At 29.6% G+C, this 11867-nt stretch overlaps 1 protein-coding gene across 1 annotated transcript in view; it reads left to right on the forward strand.

Moving 5' to 3' along the window:
* Positions 1–11639, forward strand: part of LOC148949781 (exostosin-2-like) — a 98439-nt gene extending 86800 nt beyond the window's left edge. Inside the window, 1 exon segment of the mRNA XM_089093089.1 lies at positions 11371–11639. Coding sequence (XP_088949215.1) covers positions 11371–11589 — 219 coding nt within the window. The 3' untranslated portion in view covers positions 11590–11639.
* Positions 11640–11867: the final 228 nt, after the last annotated feature.

Consider the following 11867-nt stretch of genomic DNA (forward strand, 5'->3'; position numbering starts at 1 on the left):
AAAGGGGGGGTTGTGGAGGGAAAAATTAACATGGGCTAATATAGGAAAACGAGGTTTTTCGTAAATGTAAATTCGGGGGATAATTTTTTCGGTCTGAAAATATCAAAAGGCCCTAACAGGTCGAATTCTGCTTCGAATGAGTCCTCATTCAACCGGATCCGTTGCCAACTGTGGCCTGTAGGCGTGGCTAAGAAAAAAAAAAAGAGATGAATTTTAAGTGGCTATATTTGGTTTTTTGAAAACAGGGAAGGAGTGATCGGATTGAGCTGAAATTTCGAGGATAAGCTCCCGGGCCCTAGGAAAGCTTAACCTCTAAATTTCAGCCCAATCGGACAACGTTAAAGGGGGCTGTGGTGGGAGGGTCCAAACTTCCGGCCCAGTTTACCCCATGAAGATAAAGTCGGAGGAGGATGAAATTTTGCAAGTTTCTTAGTTTGAGCTTGGGCTACAAAATGAAATAACCGCCGTCTCTCTGCGACCTCTAGGACCTGAAATCGCTTAACATTGTGGTGGGTCGCCTCTTTATAGAGGCACAAGTGTGCCTCCTTGATAAAATGAAGTAATAATAAGCAAAGTAAATAAAGTAAACTAATGAGGTAAAGTAACATTTCCAGGTGGCTTTGTATATTAGAAAAGATAGATTACTTTACAGTCCACCAAAAATTGTGATAAAATGAAGTAATACTAAGCAAAGTAAATAAAGTAAACTAATGAGGTAAAGTAACATTTCCAGGTGGCTTTGACTATTAGGAAAGATAGATTACTTTACAGTCCACCATATATTGTGATAAAATGAAGTAATAATAAGCAAAGTAAATGAAGTAAACCAATGAGGAAAAGTAACATTTCCAGGTGGCTTTGACTATTAGGAAAGATAGATTACTTTACAGTCCACCATATATTGTGATAAAATAAAGTAATAATAAGCCAAGAAAATAAAGTAAAGTAATGAGGCAAAGTAACATTTCCAGGTGGGTAAGAACGTGACTTTTACTATTAGGAAAGAAAGATTACTATACAGTCTACCAAAAATTGGGATAACATGAAGTAATAATAAATAAATTTAAGAAACTAAAGTGATTAGTCGAAGTAATATGTTGACGTGGTAATAAACTTGCTTTTACTTGTAGTAAAGGCATATTTAATAACAGTATCCTATAACTTCGGATAACAAAATAACTAATAAGCAAAGATAGTAATGGATACTAACTAGTCAAATTAGTAAATCAACGTGGTTAAGAACGCGACTTTGACTGTCAAAAAATATATATTGCTCTACAATCCACCAAAAATTGTGATAACATAAAGTAATAATAAGTAAAGAAAATAAGTGAGGTAAATAAAGTAAATTAATGAGATAAAGTAACATTTCCAGGTGGGTAAGAACGCGACTTTGACTATTAGGAAAGACAGATTACTTTACAGTCCACCAAAAATTGTGATAAAATAAATTAATAATAAGCCAAATAAATAAAGTAAACTAATGAGGTAAAGTAACATTTCGAGGTGGGTAGGAACCTGACATTGATTATTAAGAAAGATAGATTTCTTTACATTCTACCAAAAAGTGTGATATTATACCTTTGTGATAAGTCATTGGATGGATTTATGTTATTTAATGCTTCGTCGGTTTATTCAACCTTGCACTTTTTATTAAGAAATATAGGTATCATAGATTTTATACAAAAATTGTGATAAAATTACGACATAAAAATTAATGAATATATGGACCAGAATAATATCCATGAGTTTAAGAAACTGGCTTTGATTATTAAGAAAGATAGATCTAAATAAATTCTTACAAAAATTGGTCGATTACAACGTTATAATAAGTAAAGTAAATTAGTGAGGTACTTTGACGTCATGACATGTTAATCGACCTTACTTTGATTATTAGGAAATGATGGGTTAAATGAGTTCTACCAAAAATTGTTCGAATATAACGAAGTGATAAGTAAATTGAGTTAGTTGTGTTATTTAGCGTTTTGACGTGTTACACGACCTAACACTGATTGTCTAGAAATATAGATTTATCTAAATTCTACCAAAATTGTTATAAAATAACGTAATAATAAGTCAAGGAAATAAAGTAAACTAATGAGGTAAATTAACATTTACACGTGGGTAGGAACCTGGCTTTGACTATTAGGAAAGATAGATTACTTTACAGTCTACCAAAAATTGTGATAAAATAAAGTAATAATAAGCAAAGTAAAAAAAGGAAATTAGTGAGGTAAAGTAGCATTTCGACTGGGGTAAGAACCTGACTTTGATTATTAAGAAAGATAGATTTCTTTACATTCTAACAAAATTGTTATAAAACAACGTAATGATAAGTAAAGTAAATAAAGTAAAGTAATGAGGTAAATTAACACTTTGACGTTGGAAACAACCCAACTTTGATTATCAAGAAATATAGATTTCTTTAAATTCTACCAAAAATTGTGATAAAATTACGTAATAATAAGTAAAGGAAATAAAGTAAACTAATGAGGTAAAGTAACATTTCCAGGTGGCTTTGACTGTTCAGAAATATAAATCTATTTACAGTCTACCAAAAATTTTTATAAAATAAAGTAATGATAAGTAAAGGAAAATAGTTAGGTAAAGTAACATTTTGACTTGTGTAAGAACCTGACTTTGATTATTAGGAAAGATAGATTTCTTTAAATTCCATTACAGTTAAAATGAAGTAATAATAAGCAAAGTAAATAAGGTAAACTAATGAGGTAAAGTAACATTTCCAGGTGGCTTTGACTATTAAGAAATATAGATCTCATTATATTCTACCAAAAATTTGGCGAATATGCCGTAGTGATAAGTCATTGGAATTAGTTGTGTAATTTAGCAGCTTGACGTCTTAAACGACCTTACTTTGATTATTAAGAAATGAAGGTTTCATTGAGTCCTTACATATATTTTTATAAAATGAAGTAATAATAAGTAAAGTAAACTAATGAGGTAAAGTAACATTTCCAGGTGGCTTTGACTATTAGGAAAGATAGATTACTTTACAGTCCACCATATATTGTGATAAAATAAAGTAATAATAAGCCAAGTAAATAAAGTAAAGTAATGAGTCAAAGTAGTATTTCCAGGTGGTTAAGAACGTGGCTTTGACTATTAGGAAAGATAGATTACTTTACAATCTACCAAAAATTATGATAACATGAAATAATAATAAGTCAAGAAAAGAAATTAAAGTAATGAGGCAAAGTAACATTTCCAGGTGGCTTTGACTATTAGGAAAGATAGATTACTTTACAGTCTACCAAAAATTGTGATAAAATAAATTAATACTGAGCAAAGTAAATAAAGTAAACTAATGAGGTAAAGTAACATTTCCAGGTGGCTTTGACTATTAGTAAAGATAGATTACTATACAGTCCACCATATATTGTGATAAAATGAAGTAATAATAAGCAAAGTAAATGAAGTAAACCAATGAGGAAAAGTAACATTTCCAGGTGGCTTTGATCGTGAAGAAATGTAGATCTCTTTATATTCCTCCATAAAGTGTTATAAAATAAAGTAATAATAAGTAAAGGAAAGTGTGGAGGCAATTCGGCGTCTCCTTGTTTGACAGGACCTTACTCTTATTATTTGGACGTGTAGGTTTCTTTCCATTCTACCAAAAATTTTGATAAAATAAAGTAATAATAAGCAAAGTAAATTAAGTAAATTAATGAGGTAAAGTAACATTTCCAGGTGGCTTTGACTGTTAGGAAAGATAGATTACTTTACAGTCCACCAAAAATTTTGATAAAATAAAATAATAATAAGCCAAATAAATAAAGTAAAGTAATGAGGTAAAGTAACATTTCCAGGTGGGTAGGAACGTGGCTTTGACTATTAGGAAAGACAGATTACTTTACAGTCCACCAAAAATTGTGATAAAATAAAGTAATAATAAGCCAAGTAAATAAAGTAAACTAATGAGGTAAAGTAACATTTCCAGGTGGCTTTGACTATTATGAAAGATAGATTACTTTACAGTCTACCAAAAATTGTGATAAAATAAAGTAATAATAAACAAAGTAAATAAAGTAAACTAATGAGGTAAAGTAACATTTCCACGTGGGTAAGAACGTGGCTTTGACTATTAGGAAAGATAGATTACTTTACAGTCCACCAAAAATTATGATAAAATAAAGAAATAATAAGCCAAGTAAATAAAGTAAACTAATGAGGTAAGTACCATTTCCAGGTGGGTAAGAACGTGACTTTGACTATTAGGAAAGACAGATTACTTTACAGTCCACCATAAATTGTAATAAAATAAAGTAATAGTTAGTAAAGTAAATAAAATAAACTTATGAGGTAAAGTAACCTTTTCAGGTGGGTAAGAACGTGGCTTTGACTATTAGGAAAGACAGATTACCTTACAGTCAACCAAAAATTATGATAAAAAAAAGTAATAATAATACAAGTAAATAAATTAAACTACTTAGGTAAGTACCATTTACAGGTGGGTAAGAAAGTGACTTTGACTCGTAGGAAAGACAGATTACTTTACAGTCCAACAAAAATTGTGATAACATAAAGTAATAATAAGTAAAGCAAATAAACTAAAGTAATGATGTAAAGTAACCTGTCCACGTGGTTAAGAACGTGACTTTGACTAATAGGAAAGATAGATAACCTTACAGTCCACCATAAATTTTAATAAAATAAATTAATAATACTCAAAGCAAATAAAGTAAAGTAATGATGTAAAGTAACATTTCAAGGTGGGTAAGAACGTGGCTTAGACTATTAGGAAAGTCAGATGACTTTACAGTCAACCAAAAATTGTGATAAAAAAAAGTAATTATAATTAAAGAAAATAAAGTAAATTAATGAGTTAAAGTAACATGTCCAGGTGGTTAAGAACGTGACGTTGACTATTAGTAAAGACAGATAACGTTACAGTAAACTTAAAATTTTAATAAAATAAAGTAATAATTATTAAAGAAAATAAACTAAAGTAATGAGTTAAAGTAACATTTCAAGGTGGGTAAGAACGTGTCTTGGACTATTAGGAAAGTCAGATGACTCTACAGTCTACCAAAAATTGTGATAAAAAAAGTAATAATAAGTAAAGCAAATAAATTAAAGTATTGATGTAAATTAACATTTCCACGTGGTAAAGAACCTGACTTTGACCGTTAGGAAAGGTAGATTACATAACAATCTCCCAAAAATTGTGATAACATAATTTAATAATAAGTAAAGATAATAAAGTAAAGTAATGAGGTAAAGTAACATTTCCAGGGTGTTAAGAAACTGACTTTGACTATTATGAAATATAGATTGCTTTAAAATCTACCAAAAATTGTGATAACATAAAGTAATAATAAGTAAAAAAAATAAAGTAAAGTAATTAGGTAAAGTAACAATTCAACGTGGGTAAGAACCTGACTTTGACTAGTATGAAAGATAGATTACCTTAAAGTCAATCTTAAATTGTAATAATAAAGTAAAGTAATGAGTTAAAGTATCATTTCCATGTGGTTAAGAACCTGGCTTTGTTTATTCAGAAACATAGATTTATTTGAATTCTAACAAAATTGTTATAAAATAACGTAATTATAACTAAAGAAAATAAAGTAAATTAACATTTTGACGTGTTTAAGAACCTTGATTTTACCGTTCGGAAAGGAAGATTTCTATACATTCTACCAAAAATTGTGATAAAATTAAATAATAATAATCAAAGTAAAGAAAGTAAACTAATGAGGTAAAGTAACATTTCCAGGTGGCTTTGACTATTAGGAAAGATAGATTACTTTACAGTCCACCAAAAAGTTTGATAAAATAAAGTAATAATAAGCCAAATAAATAAAGTAAACTAATGAGGTAAAGTAACATTTCCAGGTGGGTAGGAACGTGGCTTTGACTATTAGGAAAGATAGATTACTCTACAGTCCACCATAAATTTTGATAAAATGAAATAATAATAAGCCAAGTAAAGAAAGTAAACTAATGAGGTAAAGTAACATTTCCAGGTGGCTTTGACTATTAGGAAAGATAGATTACTTTACAGTCCACCAAAAATTGTGATAAAATAAAGTAATAATGAACAAAGTAAATAAAGTAAACTAATGAGGTAAAGTAACATTTCCAGGTGGGTAGGAACGTGGCTTTGACTATTAGGAAAGACAGATTACTTTACAGTCCACCAAAAATTATGATAAAATAAAGTAATAATAAGAAAAGTAAATAAAGTAAACTAATGAGGTAAGTAAAATTTCCAGGTGGGTATGAACGTGACTTTGACTATTAGGAGAGACAGATTACTTTACAGTCCACCATAAATTGTAATAAAATAAAGTAATACTTATTACATCAAATAAACTAAAGTAATTATGTAAAGTAACATTTTCAGGTGGTTAAGAACGTGTCTTTGACTATTAGGAAAGACAGATTACATTAAAGTCCACCATTAATTTTAATAAAATAAAGTAATAATAAGCAAAGTAAATAAAGTAAAGTAATGAGTTAAAGTAATATTTCCAGGTGGTTAAGAACGTGGCTTTGACTATTAGGAAATTCAGATGAATTTAAAATCTACCAAAATTTGTGATAAAAAAAAGTAATAATAACAAAAGAATATAAAGTATAGTAATGAGGCAAAGTACCATTTCAAGGAGGTTAAGAACGTGACTTTTACTATTAGAAAAGATAGATTACAATACAGTCCACTATAAATTGTAATAAAATAAAGTAATAATAAGTAAAGCTAATAAAGTAAACTAATGAGTTAAAGTAGTATTTCCAGGTTGTTAGGAACGTGACTTTGACTATTAGTAAAGACAGATTACTTTACAATCTACCAAAAATTTTGATAACATGAATTAATAATAATCAAAGAAAAGAAATTAAAGTAATGAGTTAAAGTAACATTTCCATTTGACTTTGACTTTTAGGAAATACAGATTACTCTACAGTCCACTAAAAATTGTGAAAAAATAAATTAATGATGAACAAGTAAATAAAGTAAAGTAATGAGGTAAAGTAACATTTCCAGGTGGGTAGGAATGTGACTTTGACTATTAGCTAATGAGGTAAGTACAATTTCCAGGTGGTTAAGAACGTGACTTTGACTATTAGGAGAGACAGATTACTTTACAGTCCACCATAAATTGTAATAAAATAAAGTAATAATAAGTAAAGCAAATAAACTAAAGTAATGAGGTAAAGTAACATTTCCAGGTGGGTAAGAACGTGACTTTGACTAATAGGAAAGACAGATTACCTTAAAGTCCACCATAAATTGTAATAAAATAAAGTAATAATAAGCAAAGTAAATAAAGTAAACTAATGAGTTAAAGTAACATTTCCAGGTGGGTAAGAACTTGTCTTAGACTATTAGAAAAGACAGATTACTTTACAGTCTAACAAAAATTGTTATAAAAAAAAGTAATAATAAGTAAAGCAAATAAAGTAAAGTAGTGAGGTAAAGTAACATTTTCAGGTGGGTAAGAACCTGACTTTGACTAATAGTAAAGACAGATTACTTTACAGTAAACATTAAATTTTAATAAAATAAAGTAATAATAAGTAAAGAAAATACAGTAAACTAATGAGGTAAAGTAACATTTCCAGGTGGGTAAGAACGTGGCTTGGACTATTAGAAAAGTTAGAGTACTTTACAGTCCACCAAAAATTTTTATAAAAAAAGTAATAATAAGTAAAGCAAATAAAGTAAATTAGTGAGGTAAAGTAACACTTTGACATGGGAAAGAACCTGACTTTTCCTATTAGGAAATATAGATTACATAAAAGTCTCACAAAAATTGGTATAACATAAATTACAAATAATAAAAGTAAATAAAGTAAAGTAATGAGTTAAAGTAATATTTCCAGGTGGTTAAGAACGTGGCTTTGACTATTAGGAAAGACAGATTACTTTACAATCTACCAAAAATTGTGATAACATAAAGTAATAATAAGTAAAGAAAATAAAGTAAAGTAATGAGGTAAAGTAACAATTCCACGTGGGTAAGAACGTGACTTTGACTATTAGGAAAGACAGATTACTTTACAGTACATAGTAAATTGTAATAATAAATTAAAGTAATGAGTTAAAGTAGCATTTCCAGGTGGTTAAGAACGTGGCTTTGACTGTACAGAAAGATAGGTTTAATTAAAGTATACCAAAATTGTTCTATCATAAAGAAATAATAAGTAAAAGAAGTAAAGTAAATTGTCATTTTGACGTTTTTAACAACCTTGCCTTTATCGTTCAGAAATGAAGATCTCTGTACATTCTACCGAATATTGTGATAATATAAATTAATAATAAATAAAGAAAATAAAGTAAAGTAATGAGGTAAAGTAACATTTTCAGGTGGTTAAGAACGTGACTTTGACTATTAGGAAAGACAGATTAAATTAAAGTCTACCAAAATTGTGTTAAAATTAATTAATTATAATGAAAGAAAATTAGTGAGATAAAGTAACAGTTTGTTGCGTTTAACTAAATGGCTTTGATTATTAGAAAGTGCATATCTATGTACATTTCACCAAATATTGGTCGATTATAAATAAATGATAAACAAAATAAGTTAAGGAAACTAATTAGGCTAAGTAACATTTTGACGTGGGTAGGAACGCGACTTTTATTATCAGGAAAGATAGATTTCTTTACAGTCTGGCAAAAATTGTGTTAAAATAAAGTAATTATAAGTCCAGCAAATAATCTAAATTAATTATGTGAATTAACATTTCGACGCGGGTAACAACGTGACATTGATTATTGGTAAAGATATGCTTATTTAAGTTCCTATTATACGTTTCATAATATAACTTAATGATATTTAAAGTAAATAAAATAAACTAATGTAATAATAAGCAAAGTAAATAAAGTAAATTAGTGAGGTAAAGTAGCATTTCTACTGGTGGTTGAATGTTACTTTGATTGTCAAGAAGGGCAGATTTCTTTACATTCTACCAAAAACTTTGCTAATATAAAGTAATGATAAGCAATGAAAATCAAGGAAATTAGCTAGGTAAAGTAACATTTCCACGGGTTAAAGGACCTGACTTTGATTATTAGGAAAGTCAGCTTACTTGAGAGTCTACCATAAATCGTGATAAAAGAAAGTAGTAATAAGCAAAGTAAATAAAGTAAACTAATGAGGTAAAGTAACATTTCCGCGTGGGTAAGAACGTGACTTTGACTTTTAAAAAAGTCAGCTTACTTGACAGTCTATCAAAAATCGTGATAAAAGAAAGTAGTAATAAGCAAAGTAAATAAAGTAAAGTAACCAGGTAAAGTAACATTTCCACGTGGGTAAGAACGTGACTTTGACTATTAGAAAAGTCAGATTACTTTACAGTCTACCAAAAATTTTTATAAAATAAAGTAATAATAAGTAAAGGAAATTAGTTAGGTAAAGTAACATTTCCACGTGGGTAAGAATCTTACTTTGACTATTAGGAAAAATAGATTACTTTACAGTCTACCAAAAATTTTTCTAAAATAACTTAATAACAAGTAAGTAAAATAAAGTAACGAGGTAAATCAACATTTACTCGTGTGTAAGAACCTGACATTGACTGTTAGAAAAATCGATTACTTTACAGTCTACCAAAAATTGTTTTAAAATAAAGTAATAAGTAAAATAAATTAAGTAAATTAGTGAGGTAAAGTAACATTTCCACGTGGGTAAGAATCTGACTTTGACTATTAGGAAAAATAGATTACTTTACAGTCTATCAAAAATTGTGATAAAATAAAGTAATAATAAGTAAAGTAAATAAAGTAAAGTAACGAGGTAAAGTAACATTCTTATTTGGGTAAGAATATGACTTCGACGATTAGGAAGGTTACATCACTATCCAGTCTACCAAAAATTAAGAAGTAGAAATTAGAGTGTCTCATATAAGATCTGGAGAACTTAGAGATTTTATATTAAGAGTGTCACCAAATAAATATTCTCCCCCAAAGTAGATGTCGTTAGTGAATCATATAACTGCAATTAATTGCAAAGATTTGGTGTTTGATTAAGAATACTCTGTGTTCTGATGCAGTATTTCAGTAAGACGACGTAATTAAGAACGTAGTATACCGGAAATGGGTACATTGTTTTATTCATATACATCTTCTATCAATTTACATGCACATAGTACATATACTATATGGTGAAATAATTGATAAACTATGGATACTGCATTAATTTTAGAATAAATCAATAATTAAACAACTAATTTTAAGAGTTGTCTCAGTTGAAAGTAAAGAGTAGTGTTAAAACTTTAAGTGCCTCCATTGTCTGCTGAACTTTTTTGATATAATGAAGCTAAGGTCCTTTTAATTTCGGTTGCTATTACTGGCTTTATTTATATTGTGGTGGTGCTTTTTGATCATGAATTAGATTTTGTATTAATTTCTTTGTTTTAGTCTTTTTTCTATTTTTCTATGGACGGATATTGTTCATATTGCTGAAATATTGGCTTAAGTTTTATTTTAAATATCTTAAGTATCTTATTTCAGCGTCTTAGAAGAAAGTCCTTATTCCACCTAACTTCTTCTGCTTCCTATACCGATAGAAAGCATCGTGTACATTTTGGGGGCTGCTGGTGCCCTAATCAAGTAACTTTTGGGCACCAGTAGCAAGTAGTCAGTTGCTAATAGCAAGCATTCCCGATTTTGTCATGTTTTTCCGATTGGTCCCCCAGGAGTTTTAAAATTCCATTGTTTAAATCACATAAATTAAATGAGACCTATAATTCTTGAAGCGTTTTATTTAAAAAAAAAAGTGTTGTATAACTATGTTCTTGTTTTATAGCATTCCTTCAAGAACATTTAGCTAAATTGATGTAGGGAGGAATTCTTTTGAAATAAAATTAAAAACAGAGATGAAAACGTCAAACTTCACCTTTAAGAGTGGATGATTGAAGGGAAGGTAGCCTCCCACCCGGGCGTTGGATAATATCTGTTTCTTTTAAACTGTAAAGTCAATCATTACTTTTGTTAAAAAAGCTCTTCTTTGGATCCCCCAACTAAGAGCACTGGTTTTTGTCAGCAGAGATAGAAGATATTCCAAAAAGCGGTTGCACAATAATAAAGGGACTCCGCTACAGCAACTAAAAAGCGCCATTGAGTCCTTGAATTTCCCTACTTTGTTCTATCAAAGACATGCTCTAATAATGAATTTTGGAAAAGGGATATTAGCAAACGACAAGCATCGATCTATTCTCCCGCCTTCCGAAGCCAAGAGCTGACTTACAAGGCATCAGTACAAACTTCAGTCTGTCAAGTCTTGTGCAAAGAGATTTGCAAGCTCCTTCGTGCCCTATTTTGTTAGGGTATTTAATTTGTTAGGAATAGATTTTGTTAGGGATAGGATTCTAAATATTGATTTGAGAAAAAAAAATTATTTTTAGGTTGGACCTCGCAAGAAATTCAAGTGCCCATCTTGTACGACCGAAATGTTGTCAGCTGATGCAGGTCATCTCGCCGAAAGGTCATTGTGTGTTGATTATTTTTCCAAGGAGTTTGGCAGAATAGAATTAATGTATGCTGAATTCCGTGCTGACCCTGTTTTATATCGGGAGGATGTTCCTGAAGATTTCAAAATTTATGGAAATATAGGAAGCCTGTGATATGTCATTGTATTTGAATTGGAAAAAAAATAATAATAAATGGAGTTGAACTGTCTTAAACTAGCCTGGTTCATAGTTATGGGAAAAGGAGTTTGACTTATTGCTAGTAGAGTTAAAAGTTGGAGCGAAGTACAGGGAAAAAGAGCTTTCATGAAAAAAGGGAAAAAAGACTACTGTTGCCGCTAAAAGTGGCAACAGTGGCAGAAACCTTCTCAAAATGCCTTTGAAACCAACTTGAGACTTTGCAACCTACTTGCAACTCCTAAAAACGCCAAATA

Source organism: Artemia sp. Qi Xiang Cuo, chromosome 8 (genome assembly GCF_049724085.1).
Source record: "Artemia sp. Qi Xiang Cuo chromosome 8, ASM4972408v1, whole genome shotgun sequence".
Taxonomy (NCBI): Eukaryota; Metazoa; Arthropoda; class Branchiopoda; order Anostraca; family Artemiidae; genus Artemia; species Artemia sp. Qi Xiang Cuo.